Source organism: Hesperophylax consimilis, chromosome 7 (genome assembly GCF_061612785.1).
Source record: "Hesperophylax consimilis isolate HC1 chromosome 7, BYU_Hcon_1.0, whole genome shotgun sequence".
NCBI lineage: Eukaryota > Metazoa > Arthropoda > Insecta > Trichoptera > Limnephilidae > Hesperophylax > Hesperophylax consimilis.
The window spans coordinates 19,224,442-19,246,367 of NC_142842.1; the positions used below are offsets into that span (position 1 = coordinate 19,224,442).

At 36.3% G+C, this 21,926-nt stretch overlaps 2 protein-coding genes across 2 annotated transcripts in view; one reads left to right on the top strand and one right to left on the bottom strand.

Annotated features, from left to right (window-relative positions):
• Positions 1 to 3,613: 3,613 nt before the first annotated feature.
• Strump (WASH complex subunit strump) lies at positions 3,614 to 16,228 on the bottom strand. Its single transcript, XM_089633281.1, has 11 exons — positions 15,935 to 16,228; positions 15,755 to 15,857; positions 14,610 to 14,801; positions 11,161 to 11,375; positions 9,411 to 10,831; positions 9,063 to 9,316; positions 7,918 to 8,069; positions 7,123 to 7,545; positions 6,149 to 6,366; positions 5,205 to 5,361; positions 3,614 to 4,197 (listed from the first exon to the last, which is right to left on the bottom strand). Exons 1-11 carry the CDS (start codon positions 16,063 to 16,065, stop codon positions 4,041 to 4,043), a joined length of 3,423 nt encoding a protein of 1,140 aa, XP_089489407.1. The 5' UTR covers positions 16,066 to 16,228; the 3' UTR covers positions 3,614 to 4,040.
• A 920-nt stretch (positions 16,229 to 17,148) lies between these two features.
• Positions 17,149 to 21,926, top strand: part of PMP34 (Peroxisomal Membrane Protein 34) — a 73,865-nt gene continuing 69,087 nt past the window's right edge. Inside the window, exons 1-2 of the mRNA XM_089633282.1 lie at positions 17,149 to 17,379; positions 18,297 to 18,357. Coding sequence (XP_089489408.1) covers positions 17,317 to 17,379; positions 18,297 to 18,357 — 124 coding nt within the window. The 5' untranslated portion in view covers positions 17,149 to 17,316. The remainder of the gene's footprint in view (positions 17,380 to 18,296; positions 18,358 to 21,926) is intronic.

Genomic DNA, 21,926 nt, shown 5'->3' on the forward strand with positions numbered 1-21,926 from the left:
AAGCTTTGGAATAATATTAACTGTCAAAAAACAAACAGGATGCCGTATTGTTTCTTCCTTATTTAAAAATAGGTAGTAAACTGGGGCTATGCCGTAGGGCAGGTAGTAAAACTAGTTTTTTTAACCACTCGAGTGATATGAATTAAAGCGAATTTATTTTTAACCTCATGCAAGTCTCATGTTTCTCTCATTGAATGTTCTAGATAATGTTTTGTAGGCGCCATTTAAAATTATTATCTAAAAATTGCACTTTTTAAATGTCTCTGGCTATAAGCATTTCTAATAGACCATAGAGAATATACAGAAATGGTAATATTCAATATTTTCCCAAATAATTACAAGAACATAATATGGTAGGGCAACTAACATACAGGTTCACGTGTTTAAATTTATTTTTATTTTTATGAAACTTAAAAATACGGGAAATATAGTAGATAATGTTTTGTAGGCGCCATTTAAAATTATTTTCTAAAAATTGCATTTTTTAAATGTCTGTCTTTTCTAATAGACCATAGAGAATATACAGAAATGGTAATATTCAATATTTTCCCAAATAATTACAAGAACATATGGTAGGGCAACTATCATACAGATTCATGTGTTTAAATTTATTTTAATTTTTATAAAACTTAAAAATAGGGGAAATATAGGTGGATTCATTGGCTTTAAACAAGAGTAAACAGTTTATATGTTTCGTGGCCGAATCCAAAACCAAACGTTCGGAAATCTCTACCGTTCAAGGTGTTTTATTAAAATACGCTACCGCTCGAGTGGATAAAAGAAGAGCTTTTTGCTATTAGAATGTGTTGAATCTTTCTTACAAAATGTGTATAATATTTGAATAATAATAATTGCAGAGTCAAGAGCAAATAAATATTTAAAATTGACTGAGTTAATATGTTAAATTAATGGGTACAGTATTAGGAATATCTTTTGAAATGTGCGTACTGCTACGTGTATGTTACAGATGCGTATTTTTATTTTGTTTTGATTGTTTTCAAACGAATGTGCAATGTTGCTACATATTACTGTTTTCCAACCGTACATAATGATATTATTTCCCTACCTTTCCCGGCAGAGCGCCCGGTCTTTGAATGGATATAAATTTTTAACGAATGTTGAATTGTTTTTTTGACATACTTACATATTACATATTATGTATGTATTACCGTTGAATAAATCCCTTCCCTAATAAGGCCGGGAAAGGGTTTAATATGTCAAATGGATGTCGATAATTAAGGTAATATAAATCCTACTTCAAATAATGTGTCTACATAAAATCTTGTGTAATTTATTTTAAATCCATATAAGGCCCATTGTATTATAATGTCTTGGGACCAATCAACATTTAACTTAGATAACAAAACTTATTTTCTGACATATCTAACTTTTATATATTAATTTAGCTATTCAATAATTCATATTTTCATTTACCGAGTTCGTTGAAATGCGACAGGAGCTTACAATCAATAGAGGTTTTAAAGCTTTGCATTCCTCAAGTAAATAAAGAAGGGTTATTTCGTAATAATTGGTTGATTTTATTTATTCTTTTTTCGCAGCTTTACAGCCTCTATCGTGTAAATTTAACCTTTCCCTTTAGTGTTTGTATTAATGTGATGCACTGATTGCAACTTTAGTTTCAAAACACTTCACTAGAGAATCCAAATGTACTAGGGCTGGGAATACAAGAACTGCTTCAAGCAGTCGATATCAACGGTTCTCATAGAAAAAGCAACACTGCCATCCATGCATTTGGAATATCGACTGCTTGTTGCGGCAGTCCATTTATTTCTGACCTTAAGGTTTATGTATGTATGTAAATGATTGCAATGTTATTTCAATTCATTACATTTTTACTTTCACTAAAATTTTCTATGTAATTTCATTTGTTACATTTTTACTATCACTAAAATCTTCTATGTAATTTCATTGTTACATTTTTACTTTCACTAAAATCTTCTATAACCTATGTTTGTTAAATACCCAAAAGTACATTATGTTGTTTGTTTGTTTGTTGGCTATGTTTAGTGGAAAGCTGGGCACTGAGAACTAGAATAAATACTGTAAGACTAATTTGGGTTTATTTTGTTATAGTTGTAAATCCTTTATCAATAAAACATAGATTTATAAAAATAAATAAAGTTTTTATTTACTCGTCGTTGCGCTTACAGGACTGGCTAAGTGAGTTTTACCAAATTTTACAGAGGTAGCAAAAAAATTCCCAGTTTTGTAATCAAATGCGTCAACAAACAACTTTTGAATGAGTATTGTGCGATTAAATAATTTTTTTAGAAATTTTTGGTGTAAAAAAACATTTTGCTGAAATCTGGCACATGGCCGTTTATGCATGCGCAACGATGATATAATATACATTTTCAGCATACAGTTAATTATTTCTACTTATATACATATACATTTACTTGGAATGTGAAAATTATTACATCTTTGGGGATCAATGGAAGGCACGGAATGAAAGGCGTGTCGGTGAAATCACAGTGTTTATTGAGTCAGTTGCCGTGACGAGGAGATGATGTAGGACAGATGTTGAATACTCCGGTTGCTGCGGTGATGTGCTGGTCAGGCGCGGGTCAGTAAGTCGACGACGGGCGCTGGTGACCGGGACTCGATGACTGTCAGGCACTGGCGATCTGGCGAATCAATACTCCAGTGCTGACGGAAGGCCGAAGGTGCGGCGGACCTTGTAGGCAGTTGAGCGGGAGCGGCGTGGACCAGTGAGGATGCTGCGTGTTCTCGTGGTGGTCATGATGGCGTGGAAGAAGCGCTGGTCAGAGACACTGGAACCAGGGCGCTTGTAATCCGAGTAGCGCTTGCCAGGGACGGCGATCTGGACAAGGCGCTATGATGATGTCCCGTTGGAGTCCATGATGGTACGGGCGAAGCCGGGAATATTGTCCTTTGCGCTAGTAAGAGGAGCGCGAATTACCACTCGTTGATTCTTGTTAAATAACGGCGGACTGATGACTGACTGACTGACTCGCTGCGTCGGGCTTATTTATACTACAAGGCCGATGGCAACAGTAGGTAGTAAATTGCAATTAAATCGAGGCCACTCGCTCGGTCTGGTCCTTTCCCGAAGTTTCGGCAGCACGGCAATTATGCCTAGGCGGTAGACTCGAACCTTCTGGCGAGTTGTCGTAGTGTGACAGATCGACTGCGACGTAGGTAGGCCGCGTTGTTTACGATCCGAGCTGAAGGTAGGTACTCGTAGAAAGGTACTAAGTAGGTCGAGCGGTTTATTATTAATTATTCAATGGATTCTTCTCGACGCCACACATCATATCTGTATTTTAGTTGTTAACTTAACCCGGCTGGCAAGAAACTCCAATAAATAAAAATATATTTTTGTTAAAGCCAACATGTAAATGTTTGTGTCATGTAGTGTTGATAAAGTGACATTTTTTATTTTTGTCTTTAACTAACCCAGTAGAAGTAGGTACCTACACAATATCCAAAGACAAAATGAATGTATAAGGTCGACACTGCAATTGCAGTACTTCAAACCATGCGTGGGCATAAATCTTCAACACTGCAAATGCAGTGCTCTGACTCCAAGGGGTTAATGTGTAAAAAGGTATGAAATACCAACACAAAAATTCTTTGATAATTTATTGAAAAAATGAAAATATCCAGGCCACGGGTATTAATCGTCATTTAAGGTTTGGATGTTTCTCGTTGAACGGTCTCCGTTAAATGCTGATTCTCGATCCGTTTTGACTTTTGATCAAACTATCAAGCAGAGGTTGAAACATCCCAACCTAAGCTATGCTAACCACCCCTCTTATACCTGGCCTGGTAAGAATTGCTAAAACTTAATCCCCCTATAATCGCAGTGTGAATATTAAGCGGCGCATAAGGTTGGAATAGTGAAAAACTTGACTTATTAATAAGTCGTAGATAGGGTTAAACCCTATATATCAATGCTGAACCGGCGCATAATAATCTAACAAGTAAGACAGTAAGCAAGTTTACCATTAGGCGATTGGGTTCACATAAAATGTAATGTACATTGGTAGATTCTTTTAAATAGTCTTAGTGGTCATGAACTGATGTTGCGTTAGGATGTTGGCCGGGATGACTGCCTCCATGAAGCTGTGAGGGGTACCGGTGACCCGGCAGAACAGCTCCAGAAACCTCAAGGCAACCGAAGCCTCTGCCGATAGCTCCGGGGTTTTTAAACTGAAAGAATCGCAAAAAAAATAATTAATAACATTGTATATTTATATTTGCATCAGTTTGTGGCTCATTTCTCGATCTGAAGCAAAAAGGCGAATGGATCATTAAGAAATTACGCGCTGCCAACGTTAAATCTTCCTGACATCAGTAAATATACGGATTTACAACATCCGACCTGAAATTGTAACGAAAATACAGGTGAGAATCTCCTTTTGTTTGTCCTTAAGTGTTTGGCTCGCAGTCTTGGTACACATTTAAAATGTGTTTTGTACTTATTTTGTGTTGCCAGTGTAAATTAACTTTATAACTTAATTTTACTCACGCATGTGCATATTTGCGCACTAGCTCCTTTTTTCTTACACAGATAAACTGATGGTCCGCGAGAGGGAACGTTGGTTGTAAGACCCATAAAAATGTAAAGATAAAATTAGTAAAGCATAAGAAAAATAGACAGCTGAATTGACTGTTGTACCATCAACTATCATACTATGTATATATCTTTTTATAATGTATGCACTGCAGTACAGTACGGCTTAAATCAGTTACATATTTCGAAGATTTAAAGATCTCCTGCTCTTGGAAGGACTACCTCCTAAGGATGCTGCAGTTTTGAACTACAGTTCCTAGGTATCTTGTCTGTGTTAGTCAGCTTTATTACACCACACATGAGAAAGTAACTTAAAAGGTCCTCTGCAGGCGCAATTGGAGCAGTCCGCTTCGGGTGTTGACTTGCCAAGGAGCCAATAATAACCTAATACCTAACACAGTGTTCTTGAAGTTTTTACCAGCACCAGGAGCCGTTTAGCTCAGGGCCGGCCGTGAGCATCCTGTCACCTCAGCACGACAAGTTATTACTAATAAGGAATAAATTCTTCTCTTATGGTTTGTCTTTTTTCAACTTGCATGTTTTTACAGTTTGGAAGGTTCAATGTTCCAAGAAAAGAACCATATTCAATCGCCGTTATGGGCGAAAGCTGTGATTATAAGAATAATGAATGGACTCGACAAACCTCAATCCCAATTCGGCATAGGACATGGTGTATTGTGAGAGAAGGAGGACAAATTGCTTGATGGAATTGCTGCTGTGCTGCCTCAGTAGGGTGGCCACTCCAACTATAAACGGTGCCCCATCCAGCTGGTCATTGGAACGTCGGGAAGTAAGGCAACCTGAAAATGAAAACACATTACAAATACATCTTTGATTTACGTACCAACATTTTCTATTATCTTGCAATATACATAACTAAGTAAGTAGCACAGATAGTGTTCCTCTAATTCATACCTATGCACTCTATAAAAAGGAGAGCCTTATGTAAATACAATACCAACTGCTTACGATTTTGATATTTGCATATTTCTAAAGTTTGTGCACATACAATAAAGAATAACGCAAGAAGTGCATCATGATCCGAATATTTGTCTAATGGAGGCTTCAATTTACAATACAAAACTGTGTTTATGAAATTCAAACAGGATGGAGATCTGCAAAGTCAGGCGAGTGTAAGTGGGACGGAGAGCTGGGCTATTGGCCTAAAAGGAACATTTTTTTCCATTCAAATTTGTATGGAAGGCACTTCTAGTGTTATTATTTATTCTAAGCTTGTACGCATAGTTCAAGTTTTACTCATTTATCAGCATAATGATGGATAAAATAAAAAAATAGATTTTTGACTGAATGGGGATATTTAGAACTACATATATACATATTAGAGATTTTTGCCTGAATGGGGATATTTAGAACTATGTATATACATTTTAGAGATTTTTGCCTGAATGGGGATATTTAGAACTATATACATATTAGTGATTTTTTTTGCATGGGCCACAACACAAGGTATATTGTGTTTCCTTTAAAAAAGCGATTCTAGGAACAACATTCTGATAAAATACTTTGTACTTGATTTCAATACGGAAAAAAAGATTTTACTGCATTATTTAACAGTGTTATACTAACCTAAATTATCATAGTAGGCCAGTCTTTTCAGATGCGAAATGACTATCAAAAAGGTGAGATATGCGATGTGATCGTTGCTGGTTTTTACGTAGATGTTCATATAAGGTTGACTGATTCCCGCCCTCTCCATCAATTCGTTCAGTTCAAACAGGAAGTCCTTGTGGGGGTAGGGCTTGGAAGGGTCCATGTAGTTTGTCCTTACATCATTCAACATGGCCCTGAAAAATAAACAATATTAAAATCAAAATCATAAAATGATGATTAACTTCTAAATAATGTAAATTTAAAATTGTGTCCAACTGCTTTATACAACTGCAATACATATTATTATTTTTTTAATGGTATGGTGGTAATGGTTCCATGATAACTCAATACACCTTTAAAAAGTGATGAAAGTCATTAAAAGCTACGACAAAAGACTAACCTACCTACCTAACCTACTTTTCGTTTCATCACTTTATATAAACAAAGGAGAGCAATCAATACACGGGCCGAATTGCTCTCAAGGCGGTTCTACAGCTACTAGGTCTCGTGAGAAACCCTGTTTTTCCGCATATGGATCCTGTGGCGGTCAGGTTTTTCCCATCCAAAGTCTCTCTTTGTTTGGGTTCCTCCAAGGCCCTACGAGGTAAGAGGCCACCGGGGTGATCTCAGCTCTCCTCTCCACTCACCCTATGTTTCCCAATGGCCCCAAGAGGAAAGAGTCCACCGAGGTGGCCTCAGGTTTCCTCTTCACTCCCACTAGGTTCCCCAAAGGATCCTCATCAATATTAGTTTTTATGTTTGAATGGCAACTTTTGGTCCCACGTGTATCTAGGGAAATAAAAGGTCGACCCCAGCAGTGTCCCGAGTGCTGGGGTAAGGTTTAGATACTCAGCTCGAGCACGGTAGCTCACACTTTGGCTATTGGCTATTGCAGGTTGTGAACGAACGACGGGTTCCCCACACTCCCGGGGCTATACAGTCATACTTACTCATTGACGGCATTCAGGGCCGCCTCCAAGTGGTAAGAATCAAACTTGCACGAAGTATTCAATCTATAAGCGATATGCTTCATCAGCAGCTGGGCCGTGCCGATCTCGAGCAGCCAGTCCAGCACGGGCGGCATGAACTTGGAGACCTTCCCGGCCAGCTGGCTGTAAACCTTCCCAGGTTGGGGCACCAGAAAGTTGGGCGGCGGGAAGGTGGGCTTGGGGCAGGCGTGGCAGATGGATGGCAACAGCTGGACGAGATGGCGCAGACGGGATGAAGTGCGACAGCCGAGAGCTTTAGCTACTCCGTGTAGACCTGCTACTCCGACACCAAGCTGGACAGATGCTATCACGGAGGTCGTCATGGTTTCTTGGTGGGTTTTGCAATCGAACCAGGCGCTATTGTGTTCAATGTAAACTGTTGTCCTAAAAAACAAATAATGGAATTGAATTGTAATATTGAATTAAGGGTTTTTTTTGTTAGGTTTGGTAGTTTCAAACTCTCGTCACATTTGATGTCCATTAATAAGATGTGCGCCATTTTAAATTGGGAACATTCAAACGTTCCCAAAAATTAACGATTCACCCTTTTTAACATTCAATTAAATTGTGACCAGTTTCAGCTGATCAAAATCAAAACAGACCGAGAACTTGCAAATGCCCCCATAGATACCAACCAACATTATTTAGCAGTTTAAGCTATTAGCTATTAAAATAGAGAAATACACACTGCACATCACTAAATTATAGTGTCATATTTATTTTTTATAAGTAAGTATTATTAAGTACTAAACTTACTTGGGATCAGCGAGATTGTAAATGTCCTGCGTCAAACAACCAAACATGTTTTTATTGTTAGAAGTATTCAGGTTATTACTGTTCTGCACTGCTTTCAGTTTTAATAATTTGCTGCATTCTTCTTCAACGCTTGCATTTATTATACTCGACACCTGAAAAATCAATGTAAATATTATCGACAAATGGAAATTCATAATTAATAGAGAATCGGAAACTATCGATGGTGAGATCAGATAGTGAAAAACCAACATTTATTTATTTAATCATTGAAGATAATATTAACAACTCTAAAACGAATGAGAAACAGAAAAATCATAAAAATATTCGGTCGCAACTAGGAGTTGAACCCAGGAAATCAGTCTTGCTGGACTTTACTCTACCACTGAGCTGATCTGACCCTATCCTCTTTGGTCATATTTAACTGTATTATATTTCAATTAAGAGCTACCAACATTAGCTTCATTTTCTTAATGCATATTTTTTGGCTGCTATCTTTATACGTGATTGCAAGATTCTACCCGAGTTTAATTGCAATCTAGATAGTGCCTGATATAAATATATCCATTTTTATCTTTAATAGGGGACATCTATTGACTTTCTCACAGGTGAAGGATGAATATAGATTATTTTTATAGTAGAATAAGTTATGTAGTAACACCTAAAATTGTAACATTTAATCATTGAAGATAATATCCACAGCTCTAAAACAAAAGACTTGAAACAGAAAAAGATTTAAGAATTGACCCCAGGACCTCAGGACCATTTGTTGGGGCTATGACACATTTAGGAATTGAACCCAGGACCTTAGGACCCCTTGCCGGGGCTTTGACACATTTAGGAATTGAACCCAGGACCTTAGGACCCCTTGCCGGGGCTTTGACACATTTAGGAATTGAACCCAGGACCTTAGGACCCCTTGCCGGGGCTTTGACACATTTAGGAATTGAACCCAGGACCTTAGGACCCCTTGCCGGGGCTTTGCTCTACCATTGAGCTAATCTATTTATTTATTTGTATCATTAACCCCTTTGGGGTTTTACATGGTACTATAACTTATAGTATAAAACGTAAAATATAACGTAATACATATATGTAATAGATCCTAATGTTACTGGTAAACAAATGTAGTTTTGAAAATACCCCACCTCTTCTTGCCAAATCTTAAGTCCATGTATATTGATGTAGTCTTGGATGTATTCAAAGGACCTCCTGTAGCCGTCCATGTGTTTGGCCAGCTGCTGCAGCCTTGCGGCGAGATCTCCGCCCGATGCTCCGGTTAAGGCGGCTCCCAACCGAGCACCCACCAGACGAGACACCTCTCTTCTTATACCGTCTTCAAGTAACTGCTTGGGATCTATACAGATTACTCCGACAAGAGTGCTGTGCATCTTGAGGATCCCTTTAAAAACATACATATATATGTTAAAGATATTTATATATTATGTTAAAGCTATGTTATTTTATGTTGTTGTATGAGTGTAATATTTTATTACCACTTGTAAATACGGAAACGGAGTGGGTCAACTTTGCTACTTCCATCCTTTCTTCGAGCTGAGCAAACTCTTTAAGTTGATCTTTCTCCACTCTGGAAGGCAGTTCTTTTATGACCGATGTCTGCAGTGCAATTATCCGCTCCAATAAACTGAACACTGTTTCGGGAATGATTTGCAGAACTTCTCTGACATAAGCCACAAGTTCATTGCTGTAGTATTCGGAGACGGAGAGGAGATCTGGACTGGCAGCTTGATTAATCCGAAGCAAAGGGATCTCAAGAGCTGACGCCAGTTTAAGGAATACCGCTCTCAAGTGTGAAACTAGGGCTGGATCTTTTTTTAAAGCATTACGTCCTAAAGCTGTGAAAGATTGCGCAACACACCAGCCATAGCTGAGATCCGCACATACTTGAAGCGTGACCAGACTGTCTTCGGTGAGACCTCCTCCCCGCACCATGTTTCTCAGACCCTCGCGAGCTTCCATGAGCCACTGCTTGACCTGCATTATGTCATCCAGCTGGTGAAACTCTTGCACGTCTTCCAAAGCCTGGATAAGCTGTATTATTTTCTTACTAGATGCGGCCATATCATCATGCTTCAGGGACTCTATTTGTCTGGCAATAGCATTGAACCACTTTTGAAGGTTTTCATTCTTTTGAACTCTAGGTAGAAGTTTTTCAGCTGAAAAACCTTCAGCAAGTTCGATAATTCTTTCTTTAGCATCCTTCTTTTGTTCTTCCCATTTCAATTCCTTATTGTTGAGTAATTTTTTAAGCATGTCTTTGATGCACAGTTCCAGAAGAGAAGTGTTAATAAGAAGCTGATAGAGTTCCATGGCTTGGTACTTTGACTCGGCAATAGTTTGGTCTCGTATCTGTTTACTTTTCTTGACATTATCGTACTGGATCACAGTGGGATTAGTGTGTAACATAAGCCACCGAAGTGTGACATTACATTCTCTGATTAGACTCAATATTTTGTTGATATTATCCGACAGCTTTTCTTCTTTCAGAACACCTTCTTGCAACAGCTTTGCCGTTTGCGGTATAATCTTTTTCATCTGAGCGGAATGAATTTGCGCTAGATCTTTTATGTTTTTTGTGTTGATTGTGTTTGCCAATGCTGATTTAGCGGCTTTGTAGGGTTCCCAGGCTTCTATAAGGTTAAGCGTGATTCCCATGTAGATAGAGACAATCCAGTTATCGGGGAAGTATTTGTCTACAACTTCTCTCATCTTGGCAGACTCAGACATGAGGGTATTGGGAGAGAAGAAAAGGCAGACAACGAGCATGGCGGCCTGGGGAGCGAGCGCGGTGGAGCGATGTTCGGGAAGGGGGAAGATGCTGGCTTGATTGTAGATATCTTCACTTCTCAGCCGGTTAATTATGATCTCCACAAAGGATTCATCGATAGGAACCCGTCTGAAAGATAATAATAAAGGTATGAAATAAGTAACGCATTAGAAGTATTTTACTCCAAAAGTTTCACGGAGGCACATCTTTGCTGAATCAAGTGACTTCACACTGATAGCATCACTGACAGCATCCCATAATAACCTACAGAAACTCTCCCCCATCATGAAAAAAGAAGAAATAATACTTTTTTTTAACTGCTGCACAAATTGATTGAATTTGCAAAAGTCGTAGGACTTTTAGCACCAGGAAGCAGGATTTCAAAATTACCCAGAATGGTGACAGATTCACTCTAGGTTCCTACTAGAAAAATTAAATGTTTCAACTGAAGTCTTCACCTGAACAGTTCCTCGGGGTACTGGCTAGGCCTCCTGACTCCCGGTGAGCAGCGGTAGCCTGTGTCACTGAGCAGCTTGCAGACGCGGTCCAAGTTGGTCTGCAGATGCGAGGCCGTGGCGCGGTGCCACGCCACCAAGAGTCGCTCCCGCACACGCCCCGAAACGTACGTCTCACACACCAGCAGCATGACTCCGTAGAGATACAGGCTCTCACACTGTTGGAATAAATAAAGCAAAGAACTACATTCATACTATCAGCAATACCAACAAAAAGAAATAATAGTTAGTTTAAAAAAAATAACATATTAACTCCACACAGAAAGCAGATTCCTGGGTCCTACTCAAGTTTTTGACGCCGGTTTAAATTAAAACTTATATGTAATAACCTGATAACTTTCACAAACAAACATTTCACGTCATTTATATCTGGATCTAGTGGTTATATTGCCACTGGTTTAAAATTCAAAATCAATTTTCTAGATTTGGATAAGTTAGTCGACTCTAACGCAAAAAAAATTATTTTGGAAGTTACCGCAGTATCGCTTTCGTGTGACAATATTATTATTATTTAATAAGCAGGCATCATTCTGCCAATGCGCTCATTGATTTAAAAATAAGTGTAACAGTAATTGAGTTTAAAAAAAAAATAAAACAAGTTAACCCTTTCTTCTCTCCAAATAAATTTTAAAAAAAAAATTAAATTTTTTTTAAAAGAAAGACAAATGTTCCCGGGTTACGAATAACCTGACAATATTTGAAAATCTCCTACTACCACCACAGAAACCTGAAAATGTTGCTTGTGTTGTGATGGAGGACTTAGCCAGCCGAGGAATTGAACACACTACACCTGAGTGGGACCCAAGCCGATGTCAACTCGGCCACCGACCGGTCGATAAGAACCCAATTGAGCTTTAAATTGGTTTGTATTAGTAGAATTGATGAAATGTTATGGAAGTTTGTTCCATGCGTCCACTACTCTATTTGCGAGGAAGTATTTCCTAGGATTGGATACAAAAGTGTTTTATTAATTTTTTTGAGTGTCCCCGGAGATTTATATTTTTGTTGGTGGTGAAGATTTCTTGGATGCTAGAGCAACAATAATGTCCAGATAAAATATGGAAAGTCTCAATCAAGTCACCCCTTTCTCTTCTTTATTTTAAAGTTGGTAATTTTAGTTCTTTGAGTCTTATCTTCATTTATTTATTGGACAATTTGTATAGCGCCGCTTTTGTGAGATATCACCTCAGGGGCGCTTTACAGTTGATGCAGGTATTACAAAAAATATAAATATTAAAAAAATAAAGTGAAATTAAGTTAAATAAAATGAAGTACAGGAACAGGTGACATGAAGATAGAAGATGTTGCCGGTCTTTTAAAGATCTTTATAGTTTAACTATATCTTATCTATAGCAAAATATGGACTCCATATTTGGAAAGCATATTCCAGTAGAGATCGCAAATATGTTTTATATATTTTTAACATCAAGTCCGATGTTAGGTCAAGGAAGGCTTTCCTGATTAAATATGTTAACGAGTTTTCACTTTTGATAATCCCAGAGATATGCGGTTCCCATTTCAAGTCTTCTGATATGGCCTGTGTCTTGTTAACTCCTAGGTCTTGTTGTAACTTTACAGTTTTCAGAGGTGTTCCATTAAGTTTGTATTTAAGCTCTGAGTTAGTTTTTCCAACATGTAGGACAGTGCATTTTTCGACAATGAGTTTAGATATACTCTTTCTCAAAGATGCATTTATGTAAAAATGAGTGCTGTTTTTTCTATGCTTTTTATGTTACCCAGTAATAAGAAAACAAATCTATGGATATTTATTTTTCGGAATAACTTTATTGCACATTTTTATTGGCAACTATCTTTATGTATCCTGGGTTCGAGTCCTAGATGTGACCGTATCCTTTTCTGATTTTTCTGTTTCAGATTTTCGTTTAGAAATCACTAATATTGTCTTCAATATTTAAATCTATATGGCTTACTTCCTGTGGATTGAGGTTAACTTAAGGGTTGCCAAGCCAAATACAGACCCCCTTCGCTTGCCAGTCCTAAAAAAGGATTTTGCACACCTTGTGCTAGCTGACAGTAATTTCGTATTTACTAATTGTTGTTAGACAAAACAATATTTTTGTAAATTGTACTGTCTTACCAGATAATGTGTTTGTGTATTTTGTCAAATTCAAAGTTTATTTTCTGTTATTTGTATTTTACATTAGCAGTATTTTTTTTATAAAACATTATTTGGCATTGTGAGCCACACTGGGTGCCTAATGCTTACCCGTGCTGAGGCCCCTTATTTTTTTAAATTTTATTATCGATACCTTAGCAGTTTTAAAAAAAAAAACATTATTTGGTAAGTAGTTTTCCTAAAATAACTACTTACATTCAAAAAGATGATTTTCTCATTTTATATTAAAAAAGTTAAATATAGAAATCCAAGGATATATTTATTATATTTTCATAAAGCTAAAGAAGTGCGCTTCGCAATGAATGTAAATATGTATATTAATATGAAATAAAAAACAAAGGAATTTTTTTGCCATGTGGATAATGCTTCAACTTTTGCGGTGCACTTTTTCATGGTTTAATTTTATTTGTTTTTGTTTTTCCCAACTGTCTGGTGCCAGTGAGATTATGGCATCCCCTATTGGGGTATGTCGTGAGGCTGAATATTCAGATCTGGTCACCAAACACGGCCAAAGACATTTCAAGCAACAATTCAATTCTGAATGGTGGTCTTACACCAGGGAGATACTGAGAGTATCTTCCACTCTGGAACGTGCCGCAAATAGACTATATATTATTTTTGATAAGTAATTTGTGAAATAACACAAATTAACCAAATAAAATTAAGAGCGCACGCCGCCGCCGGGATTTGAACCGGCGACCTCCAGCTTGCTAGTTGAGAGCCTTACTCCTCCATTACGGAGGCCGTCATATTTGCCGAAATAACAATAATATTAAGATATATTATTTCCTTGCCATTTAAGGTTCAAATTTCAATAAAATCGAGTAAAGTGCGGATGAGATGTTAGTTTATCCGCTAGGGATAACCTGATGTTAGATGTCCGTTAGGGATAAGCTGAAGTTAGATGTTGATGTTAGATGTCCGCTAGGGATAAGCTGGCATTCGACATTGTTAGATGTCCGCTAGGGATAAGCTGGCATTCGACATTGTTAGATGTCCGCCAGGGATAAGCTGGCATTCGACATTGTTAGATGTCCGCTAGGGATAAGCAATCACTAAAGCGGATAAATGACTATTTCAAATTACAACTGGCAGTTAAAAAAAATGTCACCAGTAGTTGTTTCCTTTCATTGTTAGATGTACGCTAGGGATAAGCTGGCACACGACATTGTTAGATGTCCGCTAGGGATAAGCAAGCACTAAAGCGGACAAATGACTATTTCCAATTACAACTGGCAGTTAAAAAAAATGTCACCAGTAGTTGTTTCCCTTCATTGTCTTGCAGAATGGTGTCCAAGGTCTGCTGAATGAAAACCCCCTCGGACAACTGTTCCAGGAACAGATTTAGGTCGGCCAAGTACTGGTAGATGTTCTCAAAGGCCAGGTAGAACCGGGTGATGATCGGAAGGTTGGTTTCTTTAAACTCATCATCTAGTTCTTGGAGAAACTGGAAATAAATTATGATGTTTTCATTATTCTACTTTTTTTACATTAACTCTACACAGGATGTCCCGAGGAAAATAATTTCCCTCAGGGCCGATGTCGGAGGGCCTTTTTAACTAAAGAAAGTAGAAGACGTACTGGGAAGAAATAGGGTATGAGGGGTGGAAAGGAGGCTGTAGAGCAGTGTGTCCAGAAGTGACATATGAATCCATCCCTCCCACTGTGGTGCAACGCATATCCCGCCCGCCATGAAGTTGGTGACACCTTTAAGACCTGAACAAACCTCTCGCCATGAATTCGGGCACCCCTGCTAAGTCACATAGCGAACCTATTGGGATGTCCTATGGCAGAGGAGTTGGTTATACGTTTAATGGTTCCTAAGTTCCTGGGGCAGCAAATTGATAATTTTCTCCATTTTGAACAATTCAGTCTGTTTTTAAAATTTCAAATTTGGAATGTGCAGACACATTTTAAAAGAAGAATGAAAAATAATTAGGAACTAGATATTTTGCATACCTGCATACCCTCTATCTTTATCCCCCCTCCTTATCTTATTATAAAAATGATAACAACAGACCGCCACCCCGAGAATAATTTATTAGATAGACAGTGCCCGGGTACATTGGGTGGAGGTGTGTTCAGGATTAGCCTGCCCACCAGCTGTAAGGCGTGCAAGATCGGGAGAGGCTTGTTTGGGGAGACCCTTTGACCTCTCCAACTGGTCTCTCGACCCATCACTCCTGGACACACTGATCCTTATATTCCTACCCACACCTCATACCTTTTCCTTCCCAGATCTTCCTCTCCTTAAAGAGATCACATAGGCCCCGAGGGAAACTATTTTCTTCAGGGCGTCCTGTGTGCGGTTAATATATAAATAAAGAAAAAATAATTAAATTTATCAGAGAAGAAATTCCATCCATACTTTTTATGTAAAAAATCAATAAAATTATTTACCGGACTGTTTGCTATTTTCTTCTCTAACACATCCGAGTTTTTGAAGTAAGAGAAATCGAAGACAACATCCCCATATTTTGTCTGCTCTTCTTTGGTATCCAAGCTGCAAAAACACCAATTGATACAATCCAAAACACACAATAATATCTATAAATTGAGATAGGATATTTTTATATTTGCCTGAACACGGGAGGAACGTTGTCTTTTAGTCGTAATATTTCCGCTATTATGGCATTACCATGCGAGACAAGCTCTAAAAGATTTTGTATACAAGCATTTTCATCGACATTGAATGTTGCCGCTTTCAACATGCTAGCGATAATACGACTAACTACGGTTCTTATACCAAAAAGTTACATCAACTACATAAATTGTAATAAAAAAATAATCCGGTTCAATTAAAATATAGTAAATGAAGTGAAAAAAAATAATAACAAAGTACGAAAACTCTATCTGTCACTTTGACTTTGACAGTTCAGTCCATGTTCAGTCGTTCAGTCGGTTCGCTCCATAGATATACGACGCCATAAATAACCAACTCACATAAAAAAATAAAACAATAAAAAAACCACTCACCGTTACAGAACCGTCTGAAATATTTTTATACAATATTACACTTTTTCTTTATATTGGGGATTAAATTATGAGATGATAAAGAAGAAACTACATTAAACTACTGTCTTCTTAAAATGAGATTTATAGCCTACAAAAGACGATTGGTTACAATTCATTATAAATAAACCAATCACCAATTCATATAAAGTGGATTTCAGACCCCCTGGTATAACTTTGATCGAATATTGAAACTGAAATATAATAACGTCATATGATTGCCTAACTATACCCGCCAATGAAAAACTCTGAAAGTATATGAAATAAAGCAATTTCATTAGTGGATAGTATAATAAGTTAGCTCCGAATGAGAATTTTACTGTCTATATATTGGCAAAACTATATATTTTTAGGACAAATAGCCCGAAAATATCGATTTAGTGAGTGGTTTATTTATGCTTCAGACGTTTGATGGAAATAAACCATTATTCCGCCTTCAAATCTTTATCTTTCGAAAATACATGTTCACCCCTACTATAAGATACTGGACACAACAACAGGTTGACGGCATTATTATAATATTATGACAAAAAACTCTAAATCGACTCAAATGGCGTTTAAAACGCACACAATTTGATAGTTCTTCCAACCTAATGGGACCATTCATAAATAAACCAGGACCATTGCTGTGAAATCATACTGAATACAAAACAAACTAATTCACGGTAGATACTGCCTGCAACTTTTTACGTGCGTTTTTTACGCCAATTTTATATATGGCAATAACTTTGACGTTTAAAAAATGTTCGCCACTCCCCCCCTCGCTGTCAGTTCCTCGATTTTCGCCAACCAGTTTTACTAGCGGAAAATTACATTTCATATTTCATTACCACAAATGAATTCGTCCGTGTATATGCGTCGTACCGCATAAGTTAAACGCGCGCTGTCGCGTGTTTTAAATTCGCTCTGTCGATTTATTAGTTAGTTGAGTGTTATTTATTTATTTCAAAATGAACTCGAATAATGGTTTGCTGAGTTATGACACCCTCGTACACGCCGTTGCCGGGGCCACGGTGAGTTTAAAAAAAATTAATATTCTGCAATTTTTATTTTGAATTTTCAAAGTGTCATAACTATTGTAATACCTAATTGCACGTTGAAATAAACCAAAACAACTAAACTGCTCTATTGTAATAAAATCTGCAGACAAAGTGGGGAAATGATTATTTAAAAAATAAATTTTGTCAATATTTAGTTCTGAATTGATTAAAAGATCGTTCGACTTTTGAGACATTTTCGTGATTAATACTTTCATACAATGATAACCTTTTAACTCAAATATACTCGTAATATAATTTCTTATCTTGATAAAATTTTGTCAGGGACAAATATTTACATAACAGACTGTTAGATAAACTCATAAATTAACCACTCACGGTAAACTATTTCCGATTAAGAACTCTGTGGTGTTGGGTCAGTGATGCCATATCGGGAATATAAAAATCGAGAGATTAGAGAAAAATTCGGTAGGTCGTCAAAATATGTATAGGTGCTAGAACAGTGATGATTTCGCCAAAATTTTCGAATTCATGGGGAGGGGGGTGGTTTTTGGGAGGAATTTCAGAGATAAAATAACTTAGATTTTTTCCGAAATCGTAGATCTGCCGAAATTTCAGTATGTATGGCATCGCTGTGTTGGGTATAAATATGACTAATTTTAAGAGGTTCCTAATTAGTTTGTATACAACGCTAAAACGTCGTCAATAAAAATACACAAAAATAAGTTTGTATACAACGCTAAAACGTCGTCAATAAAAATACACAAAAATAAAATAGTTTCTTATAATCTGAGATAGTATTATTATCATAATAACTGTGCAGTTTAGGATTGTTGTAAACGGGAGTGGCGCCATCTATTATTTTCAAAAAGCAGGTTTTTATCTGCTAGTTTATTATTAGTGGTCTTGTTAACTTATTTTTTTTCTTCCAGGGAAGCGTGGTCGGAATGGCCACTTTCTACCCCCTCGACACAGTTCGCTGCAGATTACAATGTGAGTAAAATAATCATTAAAATTAATAATATATTGTAATGATATGCATTATAAAACATACAAAATAGAAAAAAAAAATGGATACGAACGAGGAACATTCCGTTTGCCTGATGGATGCTCCACCATCGTGCTATCGAGCCCCAATGACACATTTCAATATTGTCGATTTTATCAACCACACAATAATTATTTCTTGAAAATCTCTAGCATTGTTTCAGGAAATTTTTCTGTCGTTGTTTCAATTACTAATGTAATTAATATTGGAAGCGTTTAATTTAAAAAAATGCGATTTATTTTTAATTTTTAAATAATGTATCAACATAATACATATTTGTAATGCTAGCATTTAATTTAAAAAATCCGATTTAATTTTAATTTTTAAATACATATTTGTATAGCCATAGATTTTTTTGATAGAATGTATTATTTTTATTAATTACCTACCTATATGGATAAAATATTTTAAGAGTCTTCCCGTGAGTGGTTTATTTATGGTCTTCCCGAAGAAACTGAACACCCGTAACATCGTAAACAAAATGCAGTAACTTCTTTTCAATCGATTTTTATATTTTTAATATAACATTGTACGGTATTTCACTATATTTTATTATTTTTACATAACTTTTGCGCCAAACTCAGGAGCTATTCTCTTAATTGGCGTGGAAATACTTAAAAATGTGTATTTAACTATTTTGTCACGCCATTGTATTATTATAATTATTGTAACAATGTTATACACAATTTATGTTAAAAAATATGTTGTCCTAAAATTTTCTTTAACTTCGAGTAGGTAGGTACTTTCAGTAAGCTAGGAAGATATTTGTTTTTATTTTATGGCTATTATACTAGCTGTAAATTATTTTTTTGTTTTGTTTACCTACCGATACAGGTAGGTACCTAATAAAAGTTTGCAATTTGATTTGTTCATCAAAATGATTAAAAAATCATTATAATAAATAAACTATTAGTTGGTTATGAGTACAAGTAACACATTGATTTTTCTCACATTTTTATGCATATTTATGCGTATTTGCTTGAGAATTTAATAATGCATAATATATTTATGGTAATATTTATTGTGATGAGTGCATTGACTATGAACTATGATTAATCGAAATATAAAACAGTCCAAAGTTTATCCAACCGGCAAATAATGCGGAATGCCCATTACAAAGTTTTAATTTATTTGACCTCCGTGTTTATTTACGGTTCACGGAAAATTTATATATAAGGTAATTAATTACCGATTTTTTGAGACAAGGTCTAAAGACAAACTCACGCATTACTCAACTATTAGAAACACAGAATTGTTGTAAATAGGTAGGATATCAATTGAGTCGAACATAGTACCTATTCGCAATACCTATTTGCGTGCGTACATCATATTTCAATGTGTTATTCTACTACTAAGTAATTTTACTTTCGGTTTATGAAATGAAATGAATAAATCCTAATCCCAATTAGTATTATAAATGCGTATTGTTTTTGTTTGTTTGTCCTTCTTTCACGGCGCAACGGAACGAAGTGATGTTTTGCATTTGGATGATAGTTGGAGAACTGGGGGTGACATAGCCTACTTTTCATCCAGGAAAGACATTTCATTCCCGTGGAAAAAATCTTTGAACAGTAATTTCTCCCTAATACCACGCGAACGAAGCTAGTCTTCTGAATAAATAATTGTGGCGGACTGGCGGCGTGGATTTGATTTGTATACAAATCTACAGTTTTATTCCGAGGTTGATGAAATTTTGCACACTTGACCTTTAACACAAGAGGAAGGTCACTGTATATTCATGGTTTCGAAAAACTCTGTGTAAAGCCCGGACAACGCCGGGGACTTCATTTAGTTAGTAATACAATAAACGTAATAGTAAACTCGATAATAAGAGATAAAATAAACCTTACATGTATTGAATAATATTGTACCATAAAATACACTTAATAAAATACTTTGTTAAGCACATTGTAAACTGCATCAGTAAAATACTTAAATTTTTATGTATCGGTAAAAGTGATAGAAAATGATATATAATTTATTAACCTTATCGTAATATGTATTTAATCATTGAAGATAATATTTTAAAAAAAATAATTTAAAATTGCATGTGAAAGAGATAAAGACGTCGAAAATAAATAACGATTGCAGCTGGGACTCGAACCCAGATCCTCTAGCTTTTAACGTCTCTACCAATAGGGTACTTTCGCTGTTTTTTTATGTCTGTTCTCGAAAAAATTACTATACTGAAGGTATTTTCATGTCGACGAATAAATTTTCCACAACGATTTAAAATGGTCCATTTGCGATTCCCCGCCAAAACGACGTGTTCGGTTTTATTCGTGAATTCGGCGGCGTTGACGACACGCCATGTGTCATGCAATGTTTTCCATGTCATAAGGACGTTGTAGCCAGTTGGAACCGTTTCGGAATGTGCGGTTTTGAAATCAATGAAATGTATACAATTTTAGTACAGTGATCGGAATCATAGAAATAAACTTTACATTTTCCACACATTTTTAATGGTATTCATAGTTTTTGAAAATACCCCATCGAACTATTGCCACCAGGTACTTCAATTTTTGAATTACCACATAATCTTCAATTATTTCCCCGGAGCCAGTGGGACTACGGCATCCCCAATAATGACTGTATATTGTAAGGCTGAAGGGAGTGAAGAAGTGAAGGGAATTAGGAATGAGAACGGTTTGGACAAACCTGGCCATTCAGATATGGTATTTCACCACGATACTGAGAGTATCTTTTTACTAATGAATACGCTAATTCTACTATAATATACCCCCTACAACATCTAAAAAAATCTAATCGGATTGCCACAATACCTGTAGGAACTTATATTTTTTTTATAAACACGGCGGAGAGAAAAATTGTCTTACATAAAAAAAAACAGGACGTCTTAACATTTTCTGAAGAAATAAGTGCCTGCAAAAATAGCGCACATTCATATATTTTTTTATTTATATACGCCTAAAAAGGCTTTTACATAAGAGTGATACATGATGCAGTGTACATAGGAGAATATCTGTATTATACAGGAGATACTGACAGTAAATAGATGTAATCCATTGGAAAGTAGGTACAAAATACAGAGTTGTAAAATTGTGATTACAGGTATAATGAGAAAATATTAAGAAACGATTAAAAAAAAGAAAACTAAATATGAAGAAATATTAGTAAAACGTAAGAGTAACATAAAGTAAAAAAGAAATTACAACAACACTACATATAAGACAAATCATTAAAACTAATTTACTAACGCCACTCTAATTTGTAGGATTCGACAAAGTGTTGGTTTAGATTATGCTTAATTCTATAAATGGAGTCAATAAATAAATCAATAGCACCCCCATACTTGTTGCACAGATCATGCATCCTATTGGTCAGTTAGTGTGTCTGATGGTTGGTCGTGTATGTATTGCAGAAGAATGTTATATTTTGTCTTGTATTCCTAGTCGGCACATGGAGTTTAATAGTGGCAACGATGGCAGGACTATCAATTAAGTTGTTAATGACTCTGTGTAATACAACCAGGTCTGAAATAATTCTCCTGTCA

Excerpts from the sequence above, each read along its gene's own strand:
- Strump (XM_089633281.1), bottom strand. The coding sequence starts at position 16,065 with ATGTTGAAAGCGGCAACATTCAATGTCGATGAAAATGCTTGTATACAA. Across the intron at positions 6,367-7,122 it reads GCCCTGAATGCCGTCAATGA|GGCCATGTTGAATGATGTAA; the intron begins GTAAGTATGACT and ends TTTATTTTTCAG. Across the intron at positions 4,198-5,204 it reads TATGCCGAATTGGGATTGAG|TTTAAAAACCCCGGAGCTAT; the intron begins GTTTGTCGAGTC and ends CGATTCTTTCAG.